Genomic DNA, 24,406 nt, shown 5'->3' on the forward strand with positions numbered 1-24,406 from the left:
CTCTCAAAGCAAAAAGGTGGGGAAAAGACATACCAACAAAATTAAAAGAATGTCATGTTAGTTATATTTACGTCAGGTAACACTGACAACCAAAAAGCATTACTAAAGATAAAGAGATTATTACATAATAATTAAAAAGTTCATTTCACCAGCATTTAAACCTTGTTGCCTTCTATCACATTTTCGTTCTTAGATGTACATTTTTTTCACATTTTAATATATCTGAAGTCAGAAAGCATCTTATAGTCAGGTAAGCAGCAAAAGTAATATGATCATCATTGCTTGAACATTTACATCAAAACTTGTAGAATGGGTGTTAGAGGCATGGAAGAAAATTCTGGAGAAAATAGTGATGCACTTTTAATAAAGGCTGAACAACAGTTGATGATACAGGAAACTACTGTATGAAGAAGGGTGGACATGGATGACTCAGTCAAAAAATGACTCAAGTAAGTCTAACTGAATTCAGGGAAGGTTGAGGAATAATTTAGCTAATTCACTTTTCTCTAGTTTGATTGAGGAATAATTTCCATGCAATAAAATTTACCTATTTTAACTGTAACATTTAGTAAGCTTTGGAGTTTACACACAGTCATGTATCCATGACCATAATCAAGATATAGATCATTGCCAGAAGTTCCTCATGGCCCTTTGCAGTGAGTGCCTTCCTCCAATTCCCAGTTCTAGGCAGCCATCTATTTAGTTTCAGTCACTATGGTTTTACCTTTTCCAGAATTTAGTATTAGTGAAGTAATACAGTATATGGTCTTTTGTGTTTGTCACAATCTTCCATTTGTTTGGGTAATTACCTGGATTGCTGTGTTGTACTGTAAGTATATGTCTATGAGAAAGTGTCAACTTACTTTCTATATGGTGTGATATATGGATCAAGATTAGCTTTTTAAAAATATGGATTTACAATTATCCCAGCGGTATTTGTAAAAAAAAAAAAAAACTATTCTTTCTACATTTCATTATATTAAAATTTTGGGGTCTACATCTGGACTGTCTCTGATTTGTCTGCATTTTTTTTTTAATCAGCAGTACACTGTCTTAAATACAGTACTATTGAAATTGGATATTGTGAATTCTTCAACATTGCTATTATTATTCTTTCTCGAAATTATTTTGGCTAGTTTTAATCTATTGTCTTTCCACCTAATTTTGGAATCAGCTGATACATTTCTACAAAAATTTTGCTCAGATATTGATTGGAGAGAACCGACATCTTAAGAATATTGAGTTCACCAATCCATGAAAACAGTATATCTTTCTGTTTATTTAATTATCTGTGATATTTTCTGATAATGTTTTGCAGTTTTCAGCATACAGATTTTGTACATGTTTTGATTGATTTATACTTAAGCATTTCATATTTTGGTGCTATAGTAAATAGTGCTTCATGTTAAAATTTGATTTCCAATTGCTCATACTAATTGTGAACGTACTAATTATGAACAATTGGAAATCAGATTTTATAGTATATAAAGCTACAATTAATTTTATAGAACAGAATTTTATAGTATAGTATATAGAACTATAATTAATTTTTGTATATTGACCTTGCATCCTAAAACTTTGCTAAACTCAACAAATAGTTTCATTAATTTTTTGCAGAGTCTTTGGTATTTTCCAAGTACAAATCATGTCATCTATGAAGAGAATGTTTTATTTCTTCATTTCCAAGATTATTTATTCAATGATTGACCTCATTATACAAGGTGGAACCTTCAGTTCTTCAGTATAATTATAAATTCTGGTGACAGTGGAAATGCCTGTCTTGTTTCTGACATTAAGAGAAAAGCATTTGATTTTTTTGTCATTAAATATGATGTTTGATATAGGGTTTCTTGAGATGCCCTTTATTAGGTTGAAGAAGTTCTCTTCTGTTCTAAGGTGGATGAGAATCCAATGTTTTAGTCTTCCTTTTTGATAAACCCCACAAACTAGACATTATTATTAGTAGGACTTTTAGAGAATTTTTTTTTCCTTTTTTTAATTGCATTTTAGGTTTTGGGGTACATGAGAAGAACATGCAAGATTGTTGCATAGGTACACACATGGCAGTGTGATTTGCTGCCTTCCTCCCCATCACCTATATCTGGCATTTCTCCCCATGCTGTCCCTCCCAACTCCCCAATCCCCACTGTCCCTCCTCTATTTACCCTGACAGACCCCAGTATGTGATGCTTCCCTCCCTGTGTCCATGTGCTCTCATTGTTCAACACCTGTCTATGAATGAGAACAGGTGGTGTTTGATTTTTTGTTCTTGTGTCAGCTTGCTGAGAATTATGTTTTCCAGGTTCATCCATGTCCCTGCAAAGGACACGAACTCATCATTTTTAATGGCTGCATAGTATTCCATGGTGTATATGTGCCACATTTTCTTTGTTCAGTCTATCATCGATGGGTGTTTGGGTTGGTTCCAAGTCTTTGCTATTGTAAACAGTGCTGAAATGAACATCGGTGTGCATGTGTTCTTATAGTAGAACGATTTATAATCCTTTGGATATATACGTGGTAACGGGATTGCTGAATCAAATGAAATTTCTATTTCTAGGTCCTTGAGGAATCACCACACTGTCTTCCACAATGGTTGAACTAATTGACACTCCCACCAACAGTGTAAAAGTGTTCCTATTTCTCCACATCCTCTCCAGCATCTGTAGTCTCCAGATTTTTTTTTTTTTTTTTTTTTTTTTTTTTTTTTTTTTTTTTTTTTTTTTGAGACGGAGTTTTGCTCTTGTTACCCAGGCTGGAGTGCAATGGCACGATCTTGGCTCACCGCAACCTCCGCCTCCTGGGTTCAGGCAATTCTCCTGCCTCAGCCTCCTGAGTAGCTGGGATTACAGGCACACGCCACCATGCCCAGCTAATTTTTTGTATTTTTAGTAGAGACGGGGTTTCACCATGTTGACCAGGATGGTCTCGATCTCTCGACCTCGTGATCCACCCGCCTCGGCCTCCCAAAGTGCTGGGATTACAGGCTTGAGCCACCGCGCCTGGCCTAGTCTCCAGATTTTTTAAAAATTTTATTGCATTTTAGGTTTTGGGGTACATGTGAAGAACATGCAATATTGTTGCATAGGTACACACGTGGGAGTGTGATTTGCTGCCTTCCTCCCTATTACCTATATCTGGCATTTCTCCCCATGCTATCTCTCCCTAATTCCCCACCCTATGCTGTCCCTCCCCTTTTCCCCCCGACAGGCCCCAGTGTGTAATGCTGCCCTCCCTGTGTCCATGTGTTCTCATTGTTCAACACCTGCCTATGAGTGAGAACTTGCGGTGTTTGACTTTCTGCTCTTGTGTCAGTTTGCTGAGAATGATGGTTTCCAGGTTCATCCATGTCCCTACAAAGGACACGAACTCATCGTTTTTGATGGCTGCATAATATTCCATGGTGTATATGTGCCACATTTTCCCTGTCCAGTCTATCATCGATGGGCATTTGGGTTGGTTCCAGGTCTTTGCTATTGTAAACAGTGCTGCAATGAACATTCGTGTGCATGTGTCCTTATAGTAGAATGATTTATAATCCTTTGGATATATATCCAGTAATGGGATTGCTGGGTCAAATGGAATTTCTATGTCTAGGTCCTTGAGGAATCGCCACACTGTCTTCCACAGTGGTTGAACTAGTTTACACTCCCACCAACAGTGTAAAAGTGTTCCTATTTCTCAACATCCTCTCCAGCATCTGTTGTCTCCAGATTTTTTAATGATCGCCATTCTAACTGGCATGAGATGGTATCTCAATGTAGTTTTGATTTGCATTTCTCTAATGACCAGTGATGATGAGCATTTTTTCATCTGTTTGTTGGCCTCCTGTACATCTTCTTTTGAAAAGAGTCTGTTCATATCATTTACCCACTTTTGAATGGGCTTGTTTTTTTCTTGTGAATCTGTTTTAGTTCTTTGTAGATTCTGGATATTAGCCCTTTGTCAGATGGGTAGATTGCAAAAATTTTTTCCCATTCTGTTGGTTGATGATTCACTCTAATGACTGTTTCTTTTGCCATACAGAAGCTGTGGAGTTTGATTAGGTACCATTTATCTGTTTTAGTTTCTGTTGCCAATACTTTTGGTGTTTTGGTCATGAAGTCCTTGCCTACGCCTATGTCCTGGATGGTTTTGCCTAGGCTTTCTTCTACAGTTTTTATGGTATTAGGTCTTCTGTTTAAGTCTTTTATCCATCTGGAGTTATTATTAGTGTGAGGTGTCAGGAAGGGGTCCAGTTTCTGCTTTCTGCACATGGCTAGCCAGTTTTCCCAATACCATTTATTAAACAGGGAATCTTTTCCCCATTGCTTGCTTTTGTCAGGTTTGTCAAAGATCGGATGGTTGTAGATATGTTGTGTTGCCTCCGAGGCCTCTGTTCTGTTCCATTGTTCTATATCTCTGTTTTGGTACCCGTACCATGCTGTTTTGATTACTATAGCCTTGTAGTATAGTTTGAAGTCCGGTACTGTGATGCCTACTGCTTTGTTCTTTGTGCTTAGAATTGACTTGGCTATGCGGGCTCTCTTTTGGTTCCATGTGAAGTTTAAGGTGGTTTTTTCCAGTTCTGTGAAGAAGGTCACTGGTAGCTTGATGGGGATAGCATTGAATCTGTAAATTACTTTGGGCAGTATGGCCATTTTCACGATGTTGATTCTTCCTAACCATGAACATGGAATGTTCCTCTATCTGTTTGTGTCCGCTCTTATTTCACTGAGCAGTGGCTTGTAGTTCCCCTTGAAGAGGTCCTTTATGTTCCTCGTTAGTTATATTCCTAGGTATTTTATTCTCTTTGTAGCAATTGTGAATGGCAGTTCGTTCTTGATTTGGCTCTCTTTCAGTCTGTTATTGGTGTATAGGAATGCTTGTGATTTATGCACATTGATTTTGTTTCCTGAGATTTTGCTGAAGTTGCTTATCAGTTTCAGGAGATTTTGGGCTGAGACGATGGGGTCCTCTAGATATACAATCATGTCATCTGCAAATAGAGACAATTTGACTTCCTCCTTTCCTAGTTGAATACCCTTTATTTCTTTTTCTTGACTGATTGCTCTGGCTAGAACTTCCAATACTATATTGAATAGGAGTGGTGAGAGAGGGCATCCTTGTCTGGTGCCAAATTTCAAAGGGAATGCTTCCAGTTTTTGCCCATTCAGTATGATATTGGCTGTTGGTTTGTCGTCAATAGCTTTTACTATTTTGAGATACATTCCATCAATACCTAGTTTATTCAGGGTTTTTAGCATAAAGGCCTGTTGAATTTTGTTAAAGGCCTTTTCTGCATCAATTGAGATAATCATGTGGTTTTTGTCTTGGTTCTGTTTATGTGGTAAATTATGTGTATAGACTTGCATATATTGAATCAGCCTTGCATCCCCAGGATGAATCCTACTTGATCGTGGTGGATAAGCTTTTTTTTTTTTTTTTGAGACAGAGTTTTCGCCCTTGTTACCCAGGCTGGAATGCAATGGCACGATCTCGACTCACCACAACCTCCACCTCCTGGGTTCAGGCAATTCTCCTGCCTCAGCCTCCTGAGTAGCTGGGATTACAGGCACGTGCCACCATGCCCAGCTAATTTTTTGTATTTTTAATAGAGATGCGGTTTCACCATGATGACCAGGATGGTCTCGATCTCTTGACCTCGTGATCCACCCGCCTCGGCCTCCCAAAGTGCTGGGATTACAGGCTTGAGCCACCGCGCCCAGCCGGATAAGCTTTTTGATGTGCTGTTGCAATTGGTTTGATAGTATTTTATTGAAGATTTTTGCATCTATGTTCATCATGGATATTGGCCTGAAGTTTTCTTCTTTTTTCTTTTTCTTTTTTTTTTTTTTTTGAGACGGAGTTTCACTCTTGTTACCCAGCCTGGAGTGCAATGGCGTGATCTCGGCTCACCGCAACCTCTGCCTCCCGGGTTCAGGCAATTCTCCTGCCTCAGCCTCCTGAGTAGCTGGGATTACAGGCATGTGCCACCATGCCCAGCTTATTTTTTGTATTTTTAGTAGAGACGGGGTTTCACTATGTTGATCAGGATGGTCTCGATCTCTTGACCTCGTGATCCACCCGCCTCAGCCTCCCAAAGTGCTGGAATTACATGAAGTTTTCTTTTCTTGCTGAGTCTCTGCTGGGTTTTGGTATCAGGATGATGTTGATCTCATAAAATGATTTGGGAAGGATTCCCTCTTTTTGCATAGCTTAGTATAGTTTCAGAAGGAATTAGATACCAGCTCCTCTTTGTATGTCTGATAGAATTCAGCTGTGAATCCATCTGGACCTGGACTTTTTTTGGGTTGTAGGCTCTTAATTGCTGCTTCAACTTCAGATCTTGTTATTGGTCTCTTCAGGGTTTTGACTTCTTCCTGCTTTCGGCTTGGGAGGATGCAAGTGTCCAGGAATTTATCCATTTCTTTCAGGTTTACTAGTTTTTGTGCATAGAGTTGTTTGTAATAATCTCTGATGATGGTTTGTATTTCTGTGGAATCTGTGATAATATCCCCTTTATCTTTTTTTATTGAATTTATTTGATTATTCTCTCTTCTTTTTTATTAATCTGGCTAGTGGTCTATTTTGCTGATGTTTTTGAGAAACCAACTCCTAAATTTGTTGATTTTATGAAGGGTATTTTGTGTCTCTATCTCCTTCGATTCTGCTCTGATCTTAGTTATTTCTTGTCTTCTGCTAGGTTTTGAGTTTTTTTTGAGCTTGCTCCTCTAGCTTTTTCAATTTTGACTATAGGGTGTCAATTTTAGATCTCTCCTTGCTTCTCATATGGGCACTTATTGCTATATATTTTCCTCTAGAGACTGCTTTAAATGTGTCCCAGAGATTCTGGTATGTTGTGTCTTTGTTCTCATTGGTTTCAAAGAACATTTTTATTTCTGCCTTCATTTCATTGTTTATCCAGTCAACATTCAAGAGCCAGTTGTTCAGTTTCCATGAAGCTGTGTGGTTCTGTTAGTTTCTACATTCTGGGTTCTAACCTGATTGCACTGTGATCTGAAAGACTGTTTGTTATGATTTCCGTTCTTTTGCATTTGCTGAGGGTGATTTACTTCCAATTATTTGGTCAATTTTAGAGTAGGTGCAATGTGTTGCTGAGAAAAATGTATATTTTTTGGATTTGGGGTGGAGCATTCTGTAAACGTCTATTAGGTTTGCTTGGTCCAGGTCTGAGTTCAAGTCCTGGATATCCTTATTAATTTTCTGTCTCATTGATCTGTCTAATATTGACAATGGGGTCTTAAAGTCTCCCACTATTATAGTGTGGAAGTCTAAGTCTCCTTGTAAGTCATTAACAACTTGCCTTATGTATCTGGGTGCTCCTGTGTTGGGTGCATATATATTTAGGATCATTAGCTCTTCTTGTTGCATTGATCCTTTTACCATTATGTAATGTCCTTCTTTGTCTCTTTTGATCTTTGTTGGTTTAAAGCCTATTTTATCAGATGAGAATTGCAACTCCTGCTTTTTTTTTTTTTTTTTTTTTGCTCTCCATTTGCTTGGTAAATATTCTGCCGTCCCTTTATTTTGAGACTTTGTGTATCCTTACATGTGAGATTGGTTTCCTGGATACAGCACACCAATTGGTTTTGGTTTTTTATCCAGTTTACCAGTCTGTGTCTTTTGATTGGAGCATTTAGCCCATTTACATTTAGGGTTAATATTGTTATGTGTGAATTTGATCCTGCCATTTTGATGCTAGCTGGCTGTTTTGCCTGTTAGTTGATGCAGATTCTTCATTGTGTTGATGCTCTTTAGTCTTTGGTATGTTTTTGGAGTGGCTGGTACTGGTTGTTCTTTTCTATGTTCAGTGCCTCCTTCAGGACCTCTTGTAAAGCAGGCCTGGTGGTGATGAAATCTCTGAGTACTTGCTTGTTCACAAAGGATTTTATTTTTTCTTCACTTATGAAGCTTAGTTTGGCTGGATATGAAATTCTGGGTTGAAAATTCTTTTCTTTAAGGATGTTGAATATTGGCCCCCACTCTCTTCTGGCTTGTATGGTTTCTGCTGAGAGATCTGCTGTGAGTCTGATGGGCTTCCCTTTGTGGGTAACCCGACCTTTCTCTCTGGCTGCCCTTAGCATTTTCCCCTTCATTTCAGCCCTTGTGAATCTGATGATTATGTGCCTTGGGGTTGCTCTTCTTGAGGAATATCTTTGTGGTGTTCTATGTATTTCCTGGATTTGGATATTGGCCTGCCTTGCTAGGTTGGGGAAGTTTTCCTGGATAATAGCCTAAAGAGTATTTTCCAGCTTGGATTCATTCTCTCCATCACATTCAGGTACACCTATCAAATGTAGATTAGGTCTTTTCACATAGTCCCATATTTTTTGGAGACTTTGTTCATTCCTTTCTACCCTTTTTTCTCTAATCTTGTCTTCTCATTTTATTTCTTTGAGTTGATCTTCAACCTCTGATATCCTTTCTTCTGCTTGGTCAATTCGGCTGTTGAAACTTGTGTATGCTTCGTGAAATTCTCTTGTTGTGTTTTTCAGCTCCATCTATTCACTTATATTCCTAAGTTGTTTATTCTTGTTAGCATTTCGTCAAATCTTTTTTCAAAGTTCTTAGTTTCTTTGCATTGAGTTAGAACATGTTCTTTTAGCTCACAGAACTTTCTAATTACCCACCTTCTGAAGCCTGATTCTGTCAATTCATCATATGTATTCTCCTCATCCAGCCTTGTTCCCTTGCTGGTGAGGAGTTGTGATCCTTTGTAGGAGGAGAGGCATTCTGGTTTTGGGTGTTTTCATCCTTTTTGCACTGGCTTCTTCCCATCTTTGTGGATATATCCACCTGTTGTCTTTGTAGCTGTTGACTTTCAGATTGGGTCTCTGAGTGGATATCCCATTTGTTGATAATGAAGTTATTTCTTTCTGTTTCTTAGTTTTCCTTCTAACAGTCTGCCTTCTCTGCTGTAGGACTGCTGAGGTCCACTCCAGGCTCTGCTTGCCTGGGGGTCACCTGCAGCAGCTGCAGAACAGTAAGGGTTGCTGCCAGTTTCTTTTTCTGCTATCTTTGTCCCAGAAGGATACTTGCCAGATGTCAGTCTTATCTCTCCTTTATGAGGTGACTCTTGGCATATACCGGGGTCAGGGAGCTGCTTGAGGAGACAGTCTTTCCTTTATAGGAACTCAAGTGCTGAGCTGTGAGCTCCACTGTTCATTCAGAGCTGCTAGGCAGGTACATTTAAGTCTGCTGCAGCAGAACTCATAAACCTCACCCTTTTTTTTTCTTCCCAGGTTCTTTGTCCCAAGGAGTTAGGGCTTTATTTATGAGTTTCTGTTGTGCTGCTGGCTTTTTTTCAGGGCTGCCCTACCCAGGGAGGAGGCAGCCTTGTCACTGTCTGCCTGCCGAGGCTTTGCTGAGCTGCTGTGGGCTCTGCCCAGCTGCCGTGTGAACTTCCCTGCAGTCCTGTTTCTATGGGTGTAGTTAGAACTTCCTTGGCATTGGTGGCCCACCTCTATAATGGCCGACTCTCTCTGTGATGGTGGACTGCCTCAGGAATGGCAAACTACCTCCGTAGTGGTGGACTGCCTCAGTAATGGCAGATGCCCCTCCCCCACAGAGCTGGACCTTCCCAGGTTCAGCTGTGCTTGCTGTGAAACTCTCAATCCAGAGTGTTTTGGGTTGCTTTTTTTGTGTGTGTGTGGAGGTGGGACCAGCTGAGCCTGATCACCTGGCTCCCTGCCTCAGAGTCCCTTAAAATATTTTTTTTTTTTTTTTTTTTAGTTAACGGTCGACTGTCTCCCAGGTGTTCCAGTCACCTGTTGAAAAGGCGCCAGGATCTGTGTGATTTCCCGTGTGGTGACCCACTGCGCCAGCTGAAATAGTGGCACTGAGATTCATGGTGCTTTTTTGCCTGAGACTCTCCTGACCTGGCTCCCTGTTTCAGTACCCTTTTTAATCAGATGAATGGGCGACTTTGCCTTCCCAGAGCTCCAATCACCAGCTAACATGGCATCCGGACCTGTGTATTTTGTATGGAGAACCGCCATGCCGGGGCACCAGCAAAACAGTTGCACTGGCAAAAACAGCCATGCAGGCCAAAACAACTGCGGGGGCCAAACCAGGCATGCTGGCCACCCATGGGGCTCCTCCGCTTGGGAATCTCCTGGTCTGTGGGCAATAAAAATACATCTGGAAATGCAGCATCCACTCACCCTCCATGCTTTTGCTGAGAGCTGCAATCCTGAGCTGCTCCTAATTGGCCATCTTGGATGCCCTCTCTAGATAACAGTCGAGAAGAGATTTGATTGTTTACCCTTGGGTAGATGAAGCGTTACTGAAACATACTGTCATTCACTCCAAGTTTCAAAACCTCTTTGTAGTGCTTCAGTTTCTTGTCATGAAGGAGGTTCAATAAATTTTTATTAAGAATTAGGTTTGGCCGGGCACAGTGGCTCATGCCTGTAATCCCAGCACTTTGGGAGGCCGAGGCGGGTGGATCACGAGGTCAAGAGATCGAGACCATCCTGGTCAGCATGGTGAAACCCCGTCTCTACTAAAATACAAAAAAATTAGCTGGGCATGGTGGCACGTGCCTGTGGTCCCAGCTACTCAGGAGGCTGATGCAGGAGAATTGCCTGAACTGAGGAGGCAGAGGTTGCAGTGAGCTGAGATCACGCCCTTGCACTCCAGCTTGGGTAACAAGAGTGAAACTCCGTCTCAAAAAAAAAAAAAAAAAAAAGGTTTGATATGAATAATGCACTAATATAAAGGTGAGATTTAGCTTTTCCCTGTGAACAAGATTTTCATGTATTATTTTAAGAATGAAAGATTTTTGTCTGACCTTTTGAATAAACTGGAGCAACAGGAAAGGGAAAAAAATATATTATTTGGAAAGTGAAGTCATCCCTCTATTAATGAGTAAAGGTTTTTGCCTTTTTACAATTTTTGAGTTATCACTTTGGTTAATGAGTGACTTAAGATAACCTGGGATTTGATATCTGACAAACTTGTAAAAATCAAATTATAAATTATTTATTTTTCTTACATCCATATCTTTTAGATATTATATCCCCTAAAGTACATAAACGACATTTGGCTTATTTGGTATAAAAACCATAGAGGAAGAACTGTCAGAAAGCATTGTCAGGTCAGATACAGTGACTCCCATCTGTAATCCCAGCACTTTGGGAGGCGAGGGAGGGTGGATCATCTGATGTCAGGAGTTAGAGATCAGCTTGGCCAATATGGTGAAACCTCATCTCTACTAAAAATACTAAAAGTTAGCCAGGTATTGTGGCAAGCACCTATAATCCCAGCTACTCAGGAAGCTGAGGCTGGAGAATCACTTGAACCCAGGAGGTGAAGGTTTCAGTGAGCAGAGATTGCAGCATTGCACTCCAGTCTGGGCAACAAGAACAAAACTCAGCCAGGCGTGGTGGCTTACGCTTGTAATCCCAGCACTTTGGGAGGCCAAGGTGGGTGGATCACGAGGTCAAGAGATCGAGACCATCCTGGTCAACATGGTGAAACCACATCTCTACTAAAAATACCAAAAATTAGCTGGGCATGGTGGCGTGTGCCTGTAATCCCAGCTACTCAGGAGGCTGAGGCAGGAGAATTGCCTGAACCCAGGAGGCGGAGATTGCAGTGAGCCAAGATCGCGCCATTGCACTCCAGCTTGGGTAACAAGAGCGAAACTCCATCTCAAAAAAAAAAAAAAGAAAAAAAAAAGAAAAAAACTCTATCTCAGGAAAAAAAAGAAAGCATTGCCAAATGTGAAATGGTGTTTCATTTTCCTTGGACTGTATTTGCATAAATATGTTATCCTAAGACTTCTTTGTCATCCACAGACATTTGTTGTCTTGTTTTAATCCTCTTTGAAAGGTGATTTATAATCTGCTATAGGACATTGACAGGTGCTCTTAAATGCAGGTTTCTGATAACTTTGGAAATTTTGTCATTAGCATAAAGAAAAAACTTTCAGGACTCTCATGGAGACCTGAAATGTTCAAGAATATAAAGCAGAACAGGAGATAACTGCATGGAGTGAACTAATATAGACTGAATTAATCTTTTTGGCTTTGCTTAAAATATTACTGATCCTTTGTTTTGTTTTTCAGAGTTCAGGAAGCTTATTTTGAGCTATTTAAAGCTTTTAGCAATTGAGTAAAATATACTCCAATTGAGTAAACAAAATTAGGAGCATATTTGTTTCTCTCTATCTGTTTTCTCCAGAATTTAGAATCTATTTTTGAATATTCCTTTTTTTTTTTTTTTGAGACAGAGTTTTGCTCTTGTTACCCAGGCTGGAGTGCAATGGCACGATCTCGGCTCACCGCAACCTCCGCCTCCTGGGTTCAAGCAATTCTCCAGCCTCAGCCTCCTCAGTAGCTGGGATTACAGGCACGTGCCACCATGCCCAGCTAATTTTTTTTGCATTTTTAGTAGAGACGGGGTTTCACCATGTTGACCAGGATAGTCTCGATCTGTTGACCTCGTGATCCACCCGTCTCGGCCTCCCAAAGTACTGGGATTACAGGCTTGAGCCACCGCGCCCGGCCGTGAATATTCTTAACTTATGGAAATATAATTTGCATAAGTGCAAAAGAATGTTTTCTTCTGCAACAGGTCACAATTGGAGAGATTAGTTATTTTGGCAAGGCTTTGACTGGAATGGCATGCTTTCCCTAAGGAATCAAACTTGATGTATGGAGTCAATAAAAACCCTTTGGGAAAACTGGCTTCATACCTTGTCTACACATTCCCTGTAAGTAACTTGTGGTAAGTAAATAATGTCACTTCCTGACGGGCTTATGAGACCCAAGTTATCCTGTGACCTCAAAAGAGAAATTTATGCAGCTCACGTAGTTATTTGAGGGGACAGACCCATAGCTGGGCTCAGATTTAAAAAGTCTTATCTGAGATTCACTTTATGAAACCAAGTTTTATGAAATCCGATTTTGAAAACCTATGTAAAAATAATTATTTTTGCTGGGCGCGGTGGCTCAAGCCTGTAATCCCAGCACTTTGGGAGGCCGAGGCGGGTGGATCACAAGGTCGAGAGATCGAGACCAACCTAGTCAACATGGTGAAACCCCGTCTCTACTAAAAATACAAAAAATTAACTGGGCATGGTGGCACGTGCCTATAATCCCAGCTACTCAGGAGGCTGAGGCAGGAGAATTACCTGAACCCAGGAGGCGGAGGTTGCGGTGAGCCGAGATCGTGCCATTGCACTCCAGCCTGGGTAACAAGAGCGAAACTCCGTCTCAAAAAAAAAAAAAAAAAAAAAAAATTATTCTTGCTATACTTTATACAAATATTCAGGCCAGGTATAATAGAGACATTTGGTCATTTCATGATTTTTCTTTAGTAAAAATGGGAGACTGGAGAGAGAAAAAAATTATACTTTAAGAACTAAGGGCCGGTAGCAGTGGCTCATGCCTGTAATCCCAGCACTTTGGGAGGCCGAGGCGGGTGGATCACAAGGTCGAGAGATCGAGACCAACCTAGTCAACATGGTGAAACCCCGTCTCTACTAAAAATACAAAAAATTAACTGGGCATGGTGGCACGTGCCTATAATCCCAGCTACTCAGGAGGCTGAGGCAGGAGAATTACCTGAACCCAGGAGGCGGAGGTTGCGGTGAGCCGAGATCGTGCCATTGCACTCCAGCCTGGGTAACAAGAGCGAAACTCCGTCTCAAAAAAAAAAAAAAAAAAAAAAATTATTCTTGCTATACTTTATACAAATATTCAGGCCAGGTATAATAGAGACATTTGGTCATTTCATGATTTTTCTTTAGTAAAAATGGGAGACTGGAGAGAGAAAAAAATTATACTTTAAGAACTAAGGGCCGGTAGCAGTGGCTCATGCCTGTAATCCCAGCACTTTGGGAGGCTGAGGCGGGCGGATCACAAGGTCAGGAGATTGAGACCCTTCTGGCCAATATGGGGAAACCCCGTCTCTCCTAAAAATACAAAAAAATAGCTGGATATAGTGGCATACACCTGTAGTCCCAGCTATACTGGCGGCTGATGCAGGAAAATCGCTTGAACCCAGGAGGTGGAGATTTCAGTGAGCCAAGATTGCACCACTGACTGTGTGGGACTCCATCTAAAAAAAAAAGAGTTCCAGGTTCAACCTCCAAGGGTTGGCCTCTCTCTGCAGGAAACCTGGAACCCCCATCTAACAGAGGAGGCCCCAGGCTGGAGTCAGGAAGCCTTCAGAGTCACCAGGTGAGTGGATCAGAGCTGGAAACATAGAGCAGGTGGAAGCCCTGGACTCTTCTAGTGAGGGCTGAGAAGCTGGGGTAGGAACACATTCCATGGGCAAATGCACACAAGGGGTCCCTGGGCCCCTTCCCCTGCCCAGTGACTGCCCAGTTCCTAAACTTCTGAGGCCTGAGACCCAGGGACATACTACCTGATCATCACCCCCACACCTTTCTGCCAAGATGAGACAATGCCCAGTGCAGGCAGGTGGCCTGGGATTGGGGCCTGGGGTGGGGTGCATGTTCCTAACTAGCAGGTACCCTTACATAAAGCTGCCTGAGCTTGGTTGCACCATCACTTGTTAGTCTGCCTATGTGTGGCCTAGATTCAAAGGTCCAGTTGTCCATTCTGGCTATACCATTCCCTGGATCCTCTGCCAGGCCCAATTGTGTATAAGGAGTTTGAATAACTTTGCTTTTAGATCCTGAATAAGAAGCTTTATTGTTACTAGATTTTATCTGTAAAAACATTTTCTGCATTTTCAATGAGATTTGACTTAGTAATTTTGGATAAAATCCAATTGGTTAATTTTAAAAATTGAAAAATTTTTGTTTTTTAGATAATGATTTTCTAAAGTGCCCACAAAACTTGGCAAATAGGTTTGCCATGTTACACTGTTAGTATAGGCTTGCTGAATTTGAATTTTTATAAGAGGCACTATTATTCTTATGGTATTAAATCCATGCACTTTTACAACTTGAGACCTCCCCATTCCAATCAAAGTTGCAATTCAGTCCAAATACAGAGTAAGAGTGTGAGTGCTATTATGAAGTAAAAACAGCCACTCCACTAAGTCCTGATTTTGAATAATAACTCCTAAGAGATTATTACTAAGAGAGTGTAAGACAGTGTTAAATAGGGAAAAATAATAATATTAAAGTCTTGTTATGATTAATTTTACTTACTTGAGCCTTATGAATTTTTTTCTTCAATTACTTGCAATTCCATTTTAGCTTTTTAAGTTAATTCTTGAGGACTATGCAGACTGGAATCTTCTCAAAGAATAGAAAACAAATTACTCATAGCATAAGTTGAAATGGCTAAACTAGGTCTTATCTAATTGATATTTCAAAGTAACTTCTGGAAATTATTTAAAGTTTTTAAATTATCTCTTCTGATAAACAGCTTTTGAAGTGACATAGTGGTGTTTTTTTTTTTTTTTGTTTTGTTTTGTTTTGTTTTTTTACCAACATGCACAAATACAAATAAGGAGTTGTAGCTTGAATTTTATCTGGAGCTACTATTAACCTAGTACATTGAATGGATTTCTTTTTTTAAATGGTTATAGCATTGTATAAGTAACTCTTTATTTGGTGCAGTACAAAGAATATTATATAATGAATAATGTAACATTGAGGAAATTTTTTTTCTAGTGGGCTTAATAGTTGTGTCCACATAAGTTTGACAAACTGTGGAACTGTTTAACATCCCTTGGGGAAGCACTTTTCAATAATATTTTTAGGCAGGTTTTTGATTAGTATAAAAGGAAAAGTGAAGGCAAATTACTTACAGTTCTTTTCTGCCAAAGGAATTGTTAAAAAAAAAAAAAAAGTCCTTCAAATCAATAATAGTTAGTAGTAGACAATTTTTTTGAATCATAGTGGGTAAAAGTAGTATAGCTGCATTAATTGCTCTAAGACCTGTTAAGATTTTTTATTTTTTAGATTTCCTTTTTATTACAAAAATAGGACAGTTTTAAGCTAAAAATGTGGGAACTATATGTTCTTTTTCTAATTGTTTAGCAACTACATTTAAAAAAATCTCCAGCTTTTGTAAGTGGCCATTGTTCTATCAAAATTGGTTTATTATCTAACCATTTTCAAGCTATTGGTTTTGGAGGTTTAACAATGGCTGTCATTAAAAATGATATTCTAACCATGTTGAGAACTTTGTCCCTTAACTTCTAGAGATTCTTTTAGACCCTGTAAATTTTTTTCTATTCCCATTTCAGGCACACAGCCCATGGCCTCCATTATTTGCTGATTTTGGGAGCTATAGGATTGTTCAGGTATTAAGACTTTGGTTCCCCACTGCTGTAATAAGTTTCTTCCCCACAAGTTAATAGGAATCTGAATTACAATAGACTGAATGGGTCCAGGCTGTCCTTCCGGCCCTTTACATGGTAAGATAAGACTGCGTTGATAAACTTCTGAGGCCTGCCCCACTCTGACTGTATTAGAGTGAGCATTTTATACAGGCCAAGAAAAGGGTCAGTGCTGAACAGAAATAAGTGAGACATTTGTGCTAGTATTAACTAAACCTTTAAAATTTTTTTCTATGAATAGTGACTTTACATGCTGGGTGTTTATTTGTAATTTGATATATCCAGTATGCAGCTTTGCCCTGCTTCTTTGTACTTCCAAATCCTCCAATTCTTTCATCTTTGCTTTGACCTAATTTGATGTAAGGTAAAAGTAAGATTTGTGCTATGCGTTTTTTAGGTTTAGCACTGCAAGTATTGGAAAATGACATACAATTTGCATTTCCCCTGTAAAATTACTATTAATAGCTTCTGTATGAAATTTTATCCCTTTAGTATTAAGGCTAGGTTTTCCTAAAAGCAAAACCACTGTTTCTGTAGGTAAGGGCTTACAAACTCCTGCTGGTATTTTTTCGTGGAGGCTCCCCAGGTAAAATATTTACTTTCTGAGTGATACACAAATTTGCTGCTGCGCTTTTATTGGTGGCAGGGGACAAACATTGTACAGAGATAAGAGAGTAACTTAAGCAGGATAGGCCCCAGTTGGAATCGGGTTCCCTTCCTTATTAAATTTTGAATGACATTGATTAGCCCAATTATTTTTCTTTATTTATTTTTTTACACTTAGGGCAAATGCCTGGTTTAGTACTTTTTGTTGTTATCCTCAGCTGAGGTCCTGTTCTTAGATTTTGTCTGCAGTCCTTTCGGTGTGTTCCTTTTTTCCAGAATGGAAACAAGCTCCAGGAAATGCAGCAGTCCCATTGTTTACCCTCAATCCTGCCATAGTTTGCACTAATAATGTAGCCTTATGTAAATTTCCTCCATTGCCATCATGAGCCTTAATATTGTCCATTAAATGAGTTATCCCTTTAAAAGGCTGCTTAGCAACATGACATTTCGTATTAGCATTATTGATGGCTTGTTTAAGTTTCTTTAGAAATTTAAATGGCATTTAAATGGAAAAGGCTTCAATGTTACCTAAAACTGTCCCTGCTCATTTTGAGGGTGCATTATAACTGGAAACTGCTATCCCTCTAAATTTTCGTCTTTACCAGCCTGCTGAATCCCAGCCTGAATAGACAATTACTGCTGTGGAAGGCCGGCATAGAGCCACTGGAGCAGCAAGCTTTGCTTTTTGAACAACGTTTAAGTTTTCCAACAGGGAAATATCAGGTAGGTTTGGCCATTTTACTTTTTGAGAATGGGCTTAACAGTTTTACTTTTTAACTTAACTGATAATAATTCCGTTTGGTTTAAAGCTTTTCTTTAAAGGGTGTAGTTTTACATGCTTAGCTTCTACTTGCTTTTTAACTAATTCATGGGCTAGATGTAATTTCTTCCCCTTTAGAGGCTACTGCTTTACTTAAATCAGATTTTAAAAGAGTTGGGGCCGGGCGCGGTGGCTCAAGCCTGTAATCCCAGCACTTTGGGAGGCCGAGGCGGGTGGATCACGAGGTCGTGAGATCGAGACCATCCTGGTCAACATGGTGAAACCCTGTCTCTACTAAAAATACAAAACATTAGCTGGGCATGGTAGCTCGTGCCTGTAATCCCAGCTACTCAGGAGGCTGAGGCAGGAGAATTGCCTGAACCCAGGAGGCGGAGGTTGTGGTGAGCCGAGATCGCGCCATTGCACTCCAGCCTGGGTATCCAGCGAAACTCCGTCTCAAAAAAAAAAAAAAAAAAAAAAAAAAAAGAGTTACCTCAGAGATAACAAAGAAATTATTATTAGAATTTGTTACTTAAACCTTAGCAGAGAATTACAATTTTGGATGTTACTTGTTTACAAAGAACACACAAAATTTTGCTGTGGAACACCTGCGGAGAGCAGCACACAGCTATTTGGACCTGGCCCCACACAGCTGCTGCTTGCTGCGTTCTGCTTGTGTTCTGCTTGTGGTACTGACTACCGAGCCTGGGCCACAGTTGTGGCCTTGGGCTGAGTCTGTTTGCTTGAACGCTGCTTTGACCTTTCTTTGCTGCTGAGCTGTTTCCATTTTTTTCTTTTTCTTCCCCGCCCCCACCCCTGTAATGCTATTAAGGTTAGAAATATAGCATATGAAAATCTGTTGATTCTTAAAAATGTATTTTAAATTTCTGGGCTTAAATGTGTAACAACATAAACATTTGACTAATTCTGCTGCCATGATTAATATGGAAGCTTCAGTTTAATACGGTTACACAGATCTGAAAAAACAATTGCTCTAAAGCTAACAACGACAATGAGAAAATTTTTTATTTTTATTTTTATTTTTATTTTATTTTATTTTATTGCATTTTAGGTTTCGGGCTACATGTGATGAACATGCAAGATTGTTGCATAGGTACACACATGGCAGTGTGGTTTGCTGCCTTCCGTCCCCTCACCTGTATCTGTCATTTCTCCCCATGCTATCTCTTCCCACTTCCCCACCCCCCGCTCCTCCCCCATTTCCCCCCAACGGACCCCAGTGTGTAGGGCTCCCCTCCCTGTGTCCTTGTGTTCTCAGACAATGAGAAAATTATCAGAATAATTACCGTAGCGTTAATATCTGCACACAAAATGTTTAGAATAGTAAGCTAGGATTCGAACCTAGGCAATTTGGTCTCGGAGAGAAAAAGTGTTCTGTTCCCAGTGAGTTCATAGTCAAATAGGTGCTGGGAGAGGAGGAAAACAAAAATGGAGTCACACAGATGAATGCATGCTGTAATTCTGGACAATTTTAGGAAGGAGTGGTATATGCTACTAAAAAAGCCTGAGGTTGCAAGATTTGACTTATCTAGAGGAAGATGAAGGCTTGGCTGTTGCCTGACTTGTGAAGAATGCATAGGCCTTTTTAACTAGATAAAGCTGTAGGGTGGGGGCCTGGAAGAGCTTTCCAAGCAGAGGACTGAGCTTCTGCAAATGGCCTGTGGCAGTCTGTTTGCTTAGCCTGTATGAACAGAGGGAAAGAAGGCTATCCTGGCCAGATGATAGGAAGTAAAGGGAGCTGAGTCCTGAATGAGGTGGGAAAAGGTGGAAGCCAGACCAAGGTGTGAACCTTTTGTACTGTATTTACATAAGATCTCTGGGCAATATGTTAAGCTCTGGGTGACTTGATAAGATTGATGTTCCAAATGATAAGTCTGGCTCTAATGGAGAAAACAAGTTGGAGTCAGGCAAGAGTAGAAGCCAGTGACCTGGTGTGAGAATGAGATACTGGAGTAGACTGAGGTTTGGTGTTAGGCTCTTAGGTGACAGGTGTGATGAGGGGTAATGGAGGTAAGTAGAGATATTTCACATGTATTTAGGAGGTAAAAGTTTTAAAAATGATGCTGCATTGAATGTTGGTATGAGAAGGCAGGAGATTGAAAGACCCCAATGTGTCTATATATTCTTTATCTTTTCCAACCTCTGGGATTGATTATAATGTCTTTGGAGTCTTGTGAAATAGTGCTTCTTAAGCTGAAGCTCTTGATTCTCCTTACTTCTGTGGAGATCCTGACTCAGGAGGTTTTGATTGAGGATCTAAAATTTGGAAATTCAGAGCCATTTGTCTTGTTTTGGATTTTTGAGGTATCTTGTTTGAACATTCTTACGTTCAAGCACATTTGGAAAATGCTGATATAGACAGTGTGTAAGATAGTCAGTGATTCTCAATATTGGCTACACATTAGAGTTGCCAGGGATGCTTTTAAAAATATTTATGCCAGGGCCCTACCTGAAACAAATCAGAATCTGTGAGTTGAGCCTGGATGTTGGTATTTTAACAGGTGATTGGGATATGCAGCCAGTATGAACCTCTGAGTTAAATTATAATTCTAGAAAGCATGTGGAAAAAAAAAACTGGGATAATATGAAGATAGAAGCATGCCAGGTATATATTAAAAATGATTTGTAAAGCACAACATGGACAAATTACTCAAAATAAAATCAATAAAGTAGTAAAGGTACTGAATTATGCTGTATCCACTGGGATATTTTCAACCTTTTCCAAATGACTATATAAAATTGTTCTTCTATCTTCCAGCAGGAATTATTAAATAGTGTATATAGTACTTGATATACTTCTCTAAATTGGACATAAAGCAAATGTCTTAAATTGAGAGAAACTCTTCATGAAAACAATCAAAGTATTCAAATGAAGACAAAGTAACTTTGGCCATTTAGCATGATCTGAGGTTATTTATAAAATAAACCAGGCAGAACTATCATTTCTGTACTCGTAAGTTTTGTATTTTTACTTCTCAGTAAATTTTATGTTAAAAGACATTAATACTTGCTGTTTGTTATTGGATACTTATGTCCATTGTTGAGAATGCTTTGCATTTAAAGCAAAGCACAGGGGCCGGGCGCGGTGGCTCACGCCTGTAATCCCAGCACTTTGGGAGGCCGAGGCGGGTGGATCACAAGGTCAAGAGATCGAGACCATCCTGGTCAACATGGTGAAACCCTGTCTCTACTAAAAATACAAAAAAATTAGCTGGGCATGGTGGCGCGTGCCTGTAATCCCAGCTACTCAGGAGGCTGAGGCAGGAGAATCGCCTGAACCCAGGAGGCGGAGGTTGAGGTGAGCCGAGATCGCGCCATTGCACTCCAGCCTGGGTAACAAGAGCGAAACTCTGTCTCAAAAAAAAAAAAAAAAAAAAAAAAAAAAAAAGCAAAGCACAAATAAAAATATAACTACAAAAATGATTTCTATAATAATTAAGTTAAAAAATTAGAATGCCCGAGACCTAGAAGTTATTCTCATTCACAGGTGATATAAAGAGAACAGCTTAGTTAGGTGACCCAAGCATTAGAAATGCAAAGGTCTCTAGAGGGATTCCTGGCTTTACATTTCTATCAGTCAATCAATCTAGCTATCATTCATCTATCAAACAATCAAGTTATACTCAATCCTCAAAAACTGCATATTTAAAAGTTAAATATATATATTTAAATCATAGAATGTAATGTTTTGACATATTTATAAACTTGTGAACCCCTTGCAACAAAAATAATGAACATATCCTTCAGCTCCCAGAGTTTACTCATGTATCTCTGCAATCCTTTGCTCCCACATTTCCTCATTCCCCATTCTTCATATATACAGAATATACTCCTTTTTTGTCCTGTTTTTTGTTTCACCCAGAAAAAATATTTTGAGATTCATCCATATTGTTGCTTATACTAATAATTCATTTCTTGTTATTGCTAAGTAGTAGTCCATTACATATAATCACCTCAGATTTTCTATATTTCTTGATGGATATTCAAAGCATTCCTAGTTTTTGGCTATTACAAATAGAACTGCTATGAACATCCATATACAACGTTACAAGGTTAAAGGAGAGCAGTTTCAGAAAGAATATTTTCTTCCAGAACTTTGGAGTCGAATGGCTGAATCAAATGATAAGTGTATGTTTGACTATTTAAGAAAATGCCAAAATATTTCATGAAGCAGCTGTATCATTGCACATTCCCACCAATGTTTTCTCCATAGACAAACCCTCCAAAGGCCTGGATGGATAAACCTGTCTGTAAACATTTCAGAATTCATGTGAGGGAGGGAGACTGGATGTGGTACTCTCAGTAAACGCTGTTTCTAGCATGGCACCTCACTTCAGCTTTTACTGTGCCTTCACAACCTGGATTCTGACACTCTTTGACCCAGTTTCTACAGAGAATAAATTAATTATCTCCTGAGACATAAAAAAGAGGAAATTACTTGGTTGCATGAAGTCAGAGAAAGAGACACAGAATCCAGTTGTCCTTTTACAGACTTCTAGGCAATGCTTCATTTTCAGTGTCATGATCCCTAACCCCCTATAACTTCAGAAATACCTGGCACCTCCGATGTCTAAAATTTTCCAGGATTCTAAAAGATAAGTTAGCTTATTTCTCATTGGAATCTTGCTTAGCTTCCACTTAGGCAACACCTTTCTCCTTTCTGTAAAGTCATCTATCACCTAGCAATTTTTCTTCTTCCAAAAGTTGGTTAACATCTCTTGCTCTGTCACTTAATATGGTATTATATTTCTCTTATTGCTTAGCTGACACTTCAGCAATGTTTGGAGAGGGAGCAGACATAAACAACTGTATTGTTACATCTATGCAAAGTAAAACAGCGAAAACCTTTCATGCATGTTGGTTATTAGACTTGGCTACTCCAAGTCTCCTGCCCCTTCTAAGATCTCTGAATGTCTCCCATGATTTAGCAATGAATGAGGTAATGTCTTATGTAATAGGGGGGCTTCTAGGCCCCTCCTCTAGCACTTAGCTGTTTATTTTGATTGGATGGCATGTGTTCTGATTGATCTGTAAGTTTCTTGAGTAGTTGGCATCTGGTTCTGATTGATCCTGTCCATAATATACTCTGCTAAATAATTTTGATATCACTCTTGAATAAAGGAACTCTAACCCATATCATCTGAGGAGGAATTGAATGAAATGAAGTATGAGGTTAAGAGAGTAGAGTTAGGAACGATATTTTAATTATTTTAAAATACAGTAGGACTTAGTGACATGTTCAAAATAAACCATAGATTTAGATCTAGGGAAGAATTAATTTCAATATGAACATGAAACTTCTAAAGGTTAAACCTTATCAAAGTTCAAATGAGCAGTTCTATTTTTTCCCTAACTTTGGGAAGAATAATGTAGCTACAATTATATTTATCTCTAATATGTTATATACAATATAATGCATGATTTTAAAATATAACATATATTCTACATTTAGACTATAAGAGCAATGCAGCCTTTTACAGCAGCACGTGCTGAAAAGCTTAGCATAGGAAAGTCTGAGTAAGAGGCTGGGCATGGTGGCTTATGCCTGTAATCCCAGCACTTTGGGAAGCTGGGGTGGGTAGATTACTTTAGCCTATGATTTCGAGTGGGCAACGTGGTAAATCCCCGTCTCTACTAAAATACAAAATAATAATAATAATAATAACAATAATAATTAATAACAAGTAGCTGGGTGTGGCAGCCTGCACCTATAATCAGAGCTACTCAGGAGGCTGAGGTACAAGAATTGCTTGAGCCTGGGAGGTGGAGGTTGCAATGAGCTGAGATCATGCCACTGCACTCCAGCCTGGGCGACAGAGTGAGACTGTCTCTCAAACAACAACCACCAAAAAAAAAAAAAAAAAAAAAAAAGGAAAGAAAGAAAGAAAAAAAAGTAGGAATAAGAAAACAGAAAACTGTCATTTTATAACTGAGAAATGATGATGATATATTATTTCCATGTAATTAATTCTTTTTAGTAAAATAAATAAATTTGTCCTTTGAGGTTTTCCTACCTTATGTATTTGACATTTGAGACCTTATTTAAAATGTCTACATTATAATGATTTGCAATCACAGGAGGCAGTACATTCTTTTATCCAAGAAAATTCTGGAAATCCCTAAAATGTATGTATACAATATGCATAACATGTACTGCAAATTGACCCATTGGCTGTGTTTGGGAGTTGTTTTGTTGGATTGTATTCTGATTTTGTTTTAAATCTGTGGAATTCTTAGAGTACTTCACTAAATCCAGTGGTTTCTCTGGGTCATACTCTTCCTCCATCAGTTTACTTACAGGATGATTATAAACCCCTCATTTAATTTCCCCAAATTATATTTCAGGCGAGGCTATGCTGTGTCATAGAACTTGAGTAAATGCAGATACATGGAGCACAATAGAGGAAGTATATTGCACTGCTATTAGAAATAGTTTCTCTTAGCGTGTAGATACTAAACAAACCAGAGAGTTCATGCCTTCCTCCTGGTAGGTTGCTGCTCAGTCAGGGACATCTCTTATGTATACACCAAGAAGCCTCAGAAACAACACTACACATCTACAACCATGTGCTATTTGACAAACCTGACAAAAACAAGCAATGGGGAAAGGATTCCCTATGTAATAAATGATGTTGGGAAAACTGGCTAGCCATATGCAGAAAGGTGAAACTGGATCCCTTCCTTACACCTTGTACAAAAATTAACTCCAGATGGATTAAAGATTTAAACATAAGACCTAACACCATA

At 39.3% G+C, this 24,406-nt stretch overlaps 2 protein-coding genes across 3 annotated transcripts in view; both read left to right on the forward strand.

Annotated features, from left to right (window-relative positions):
• The window catches only part of PGBD2 (piggyBac transposable element derived 2), a 120,675-nt gene extending 108,072 nt beyond the window's left edge, over nt 1–12,603 (forward strand). Inside the window, exon 5 of one of the 2 annotated variants that reach the window (XR_012513630.1) lies at nt 12,583–12,603. The gene's annotated coding sequence lies outside the window, so the exon portion shown is untranslated. Of the gene's footprint in view, nt 1–9,735; nt 11,640–12,582 lie in introns of those variants that run through there. The other variant, XR_012513629.1, reaches the window with a different exon arrangement.
• Nucleotides 1–24,406, forward strand: part of LOC141581101 (tubulin beta-8 chain-like) — a 58,259-nt gene that overhangs the window by 10,685 nt on the left and 23,168 nt on the right. The window contains exons 2-5 of the mRNA XM_074385497.1: nt 12,583–12,721; nt 14,125–14,192; nt 16,180–16,236; nt 17,484–17,601. Of these exons, the coding sequence (XP_074241598.1) occupies nt 12,659–12,721; nt 14,125–14,192; nt 16,180–16,236; nt 17,484–17,601 (306 nt within the window). The 5' untranslated portion in view covers nt 12,583–12,658. The remainder of the gene's footprint in view (nt 1–12,582; nt 12,722–14,124; nt 14,193–16,179; nt 16,237–17,483; nt 17,602–24,406) is intronic.

The sequence above is a fragment of the Saimiri boliviensis genome, chromosome 14, assembly GCF_048565385.1.
Source record: "Saimiri boliviensis isolate mSaiBol1 chromosome 14, mSaiBol1.pri, whole genome shotgun sequence".
Classification (NCBI taxonomy): Eukaryota; Metazoa; Chordata; class Mammalia; order Primates; family Cebidae; genus Saimiri; species Saimiri boliviensis.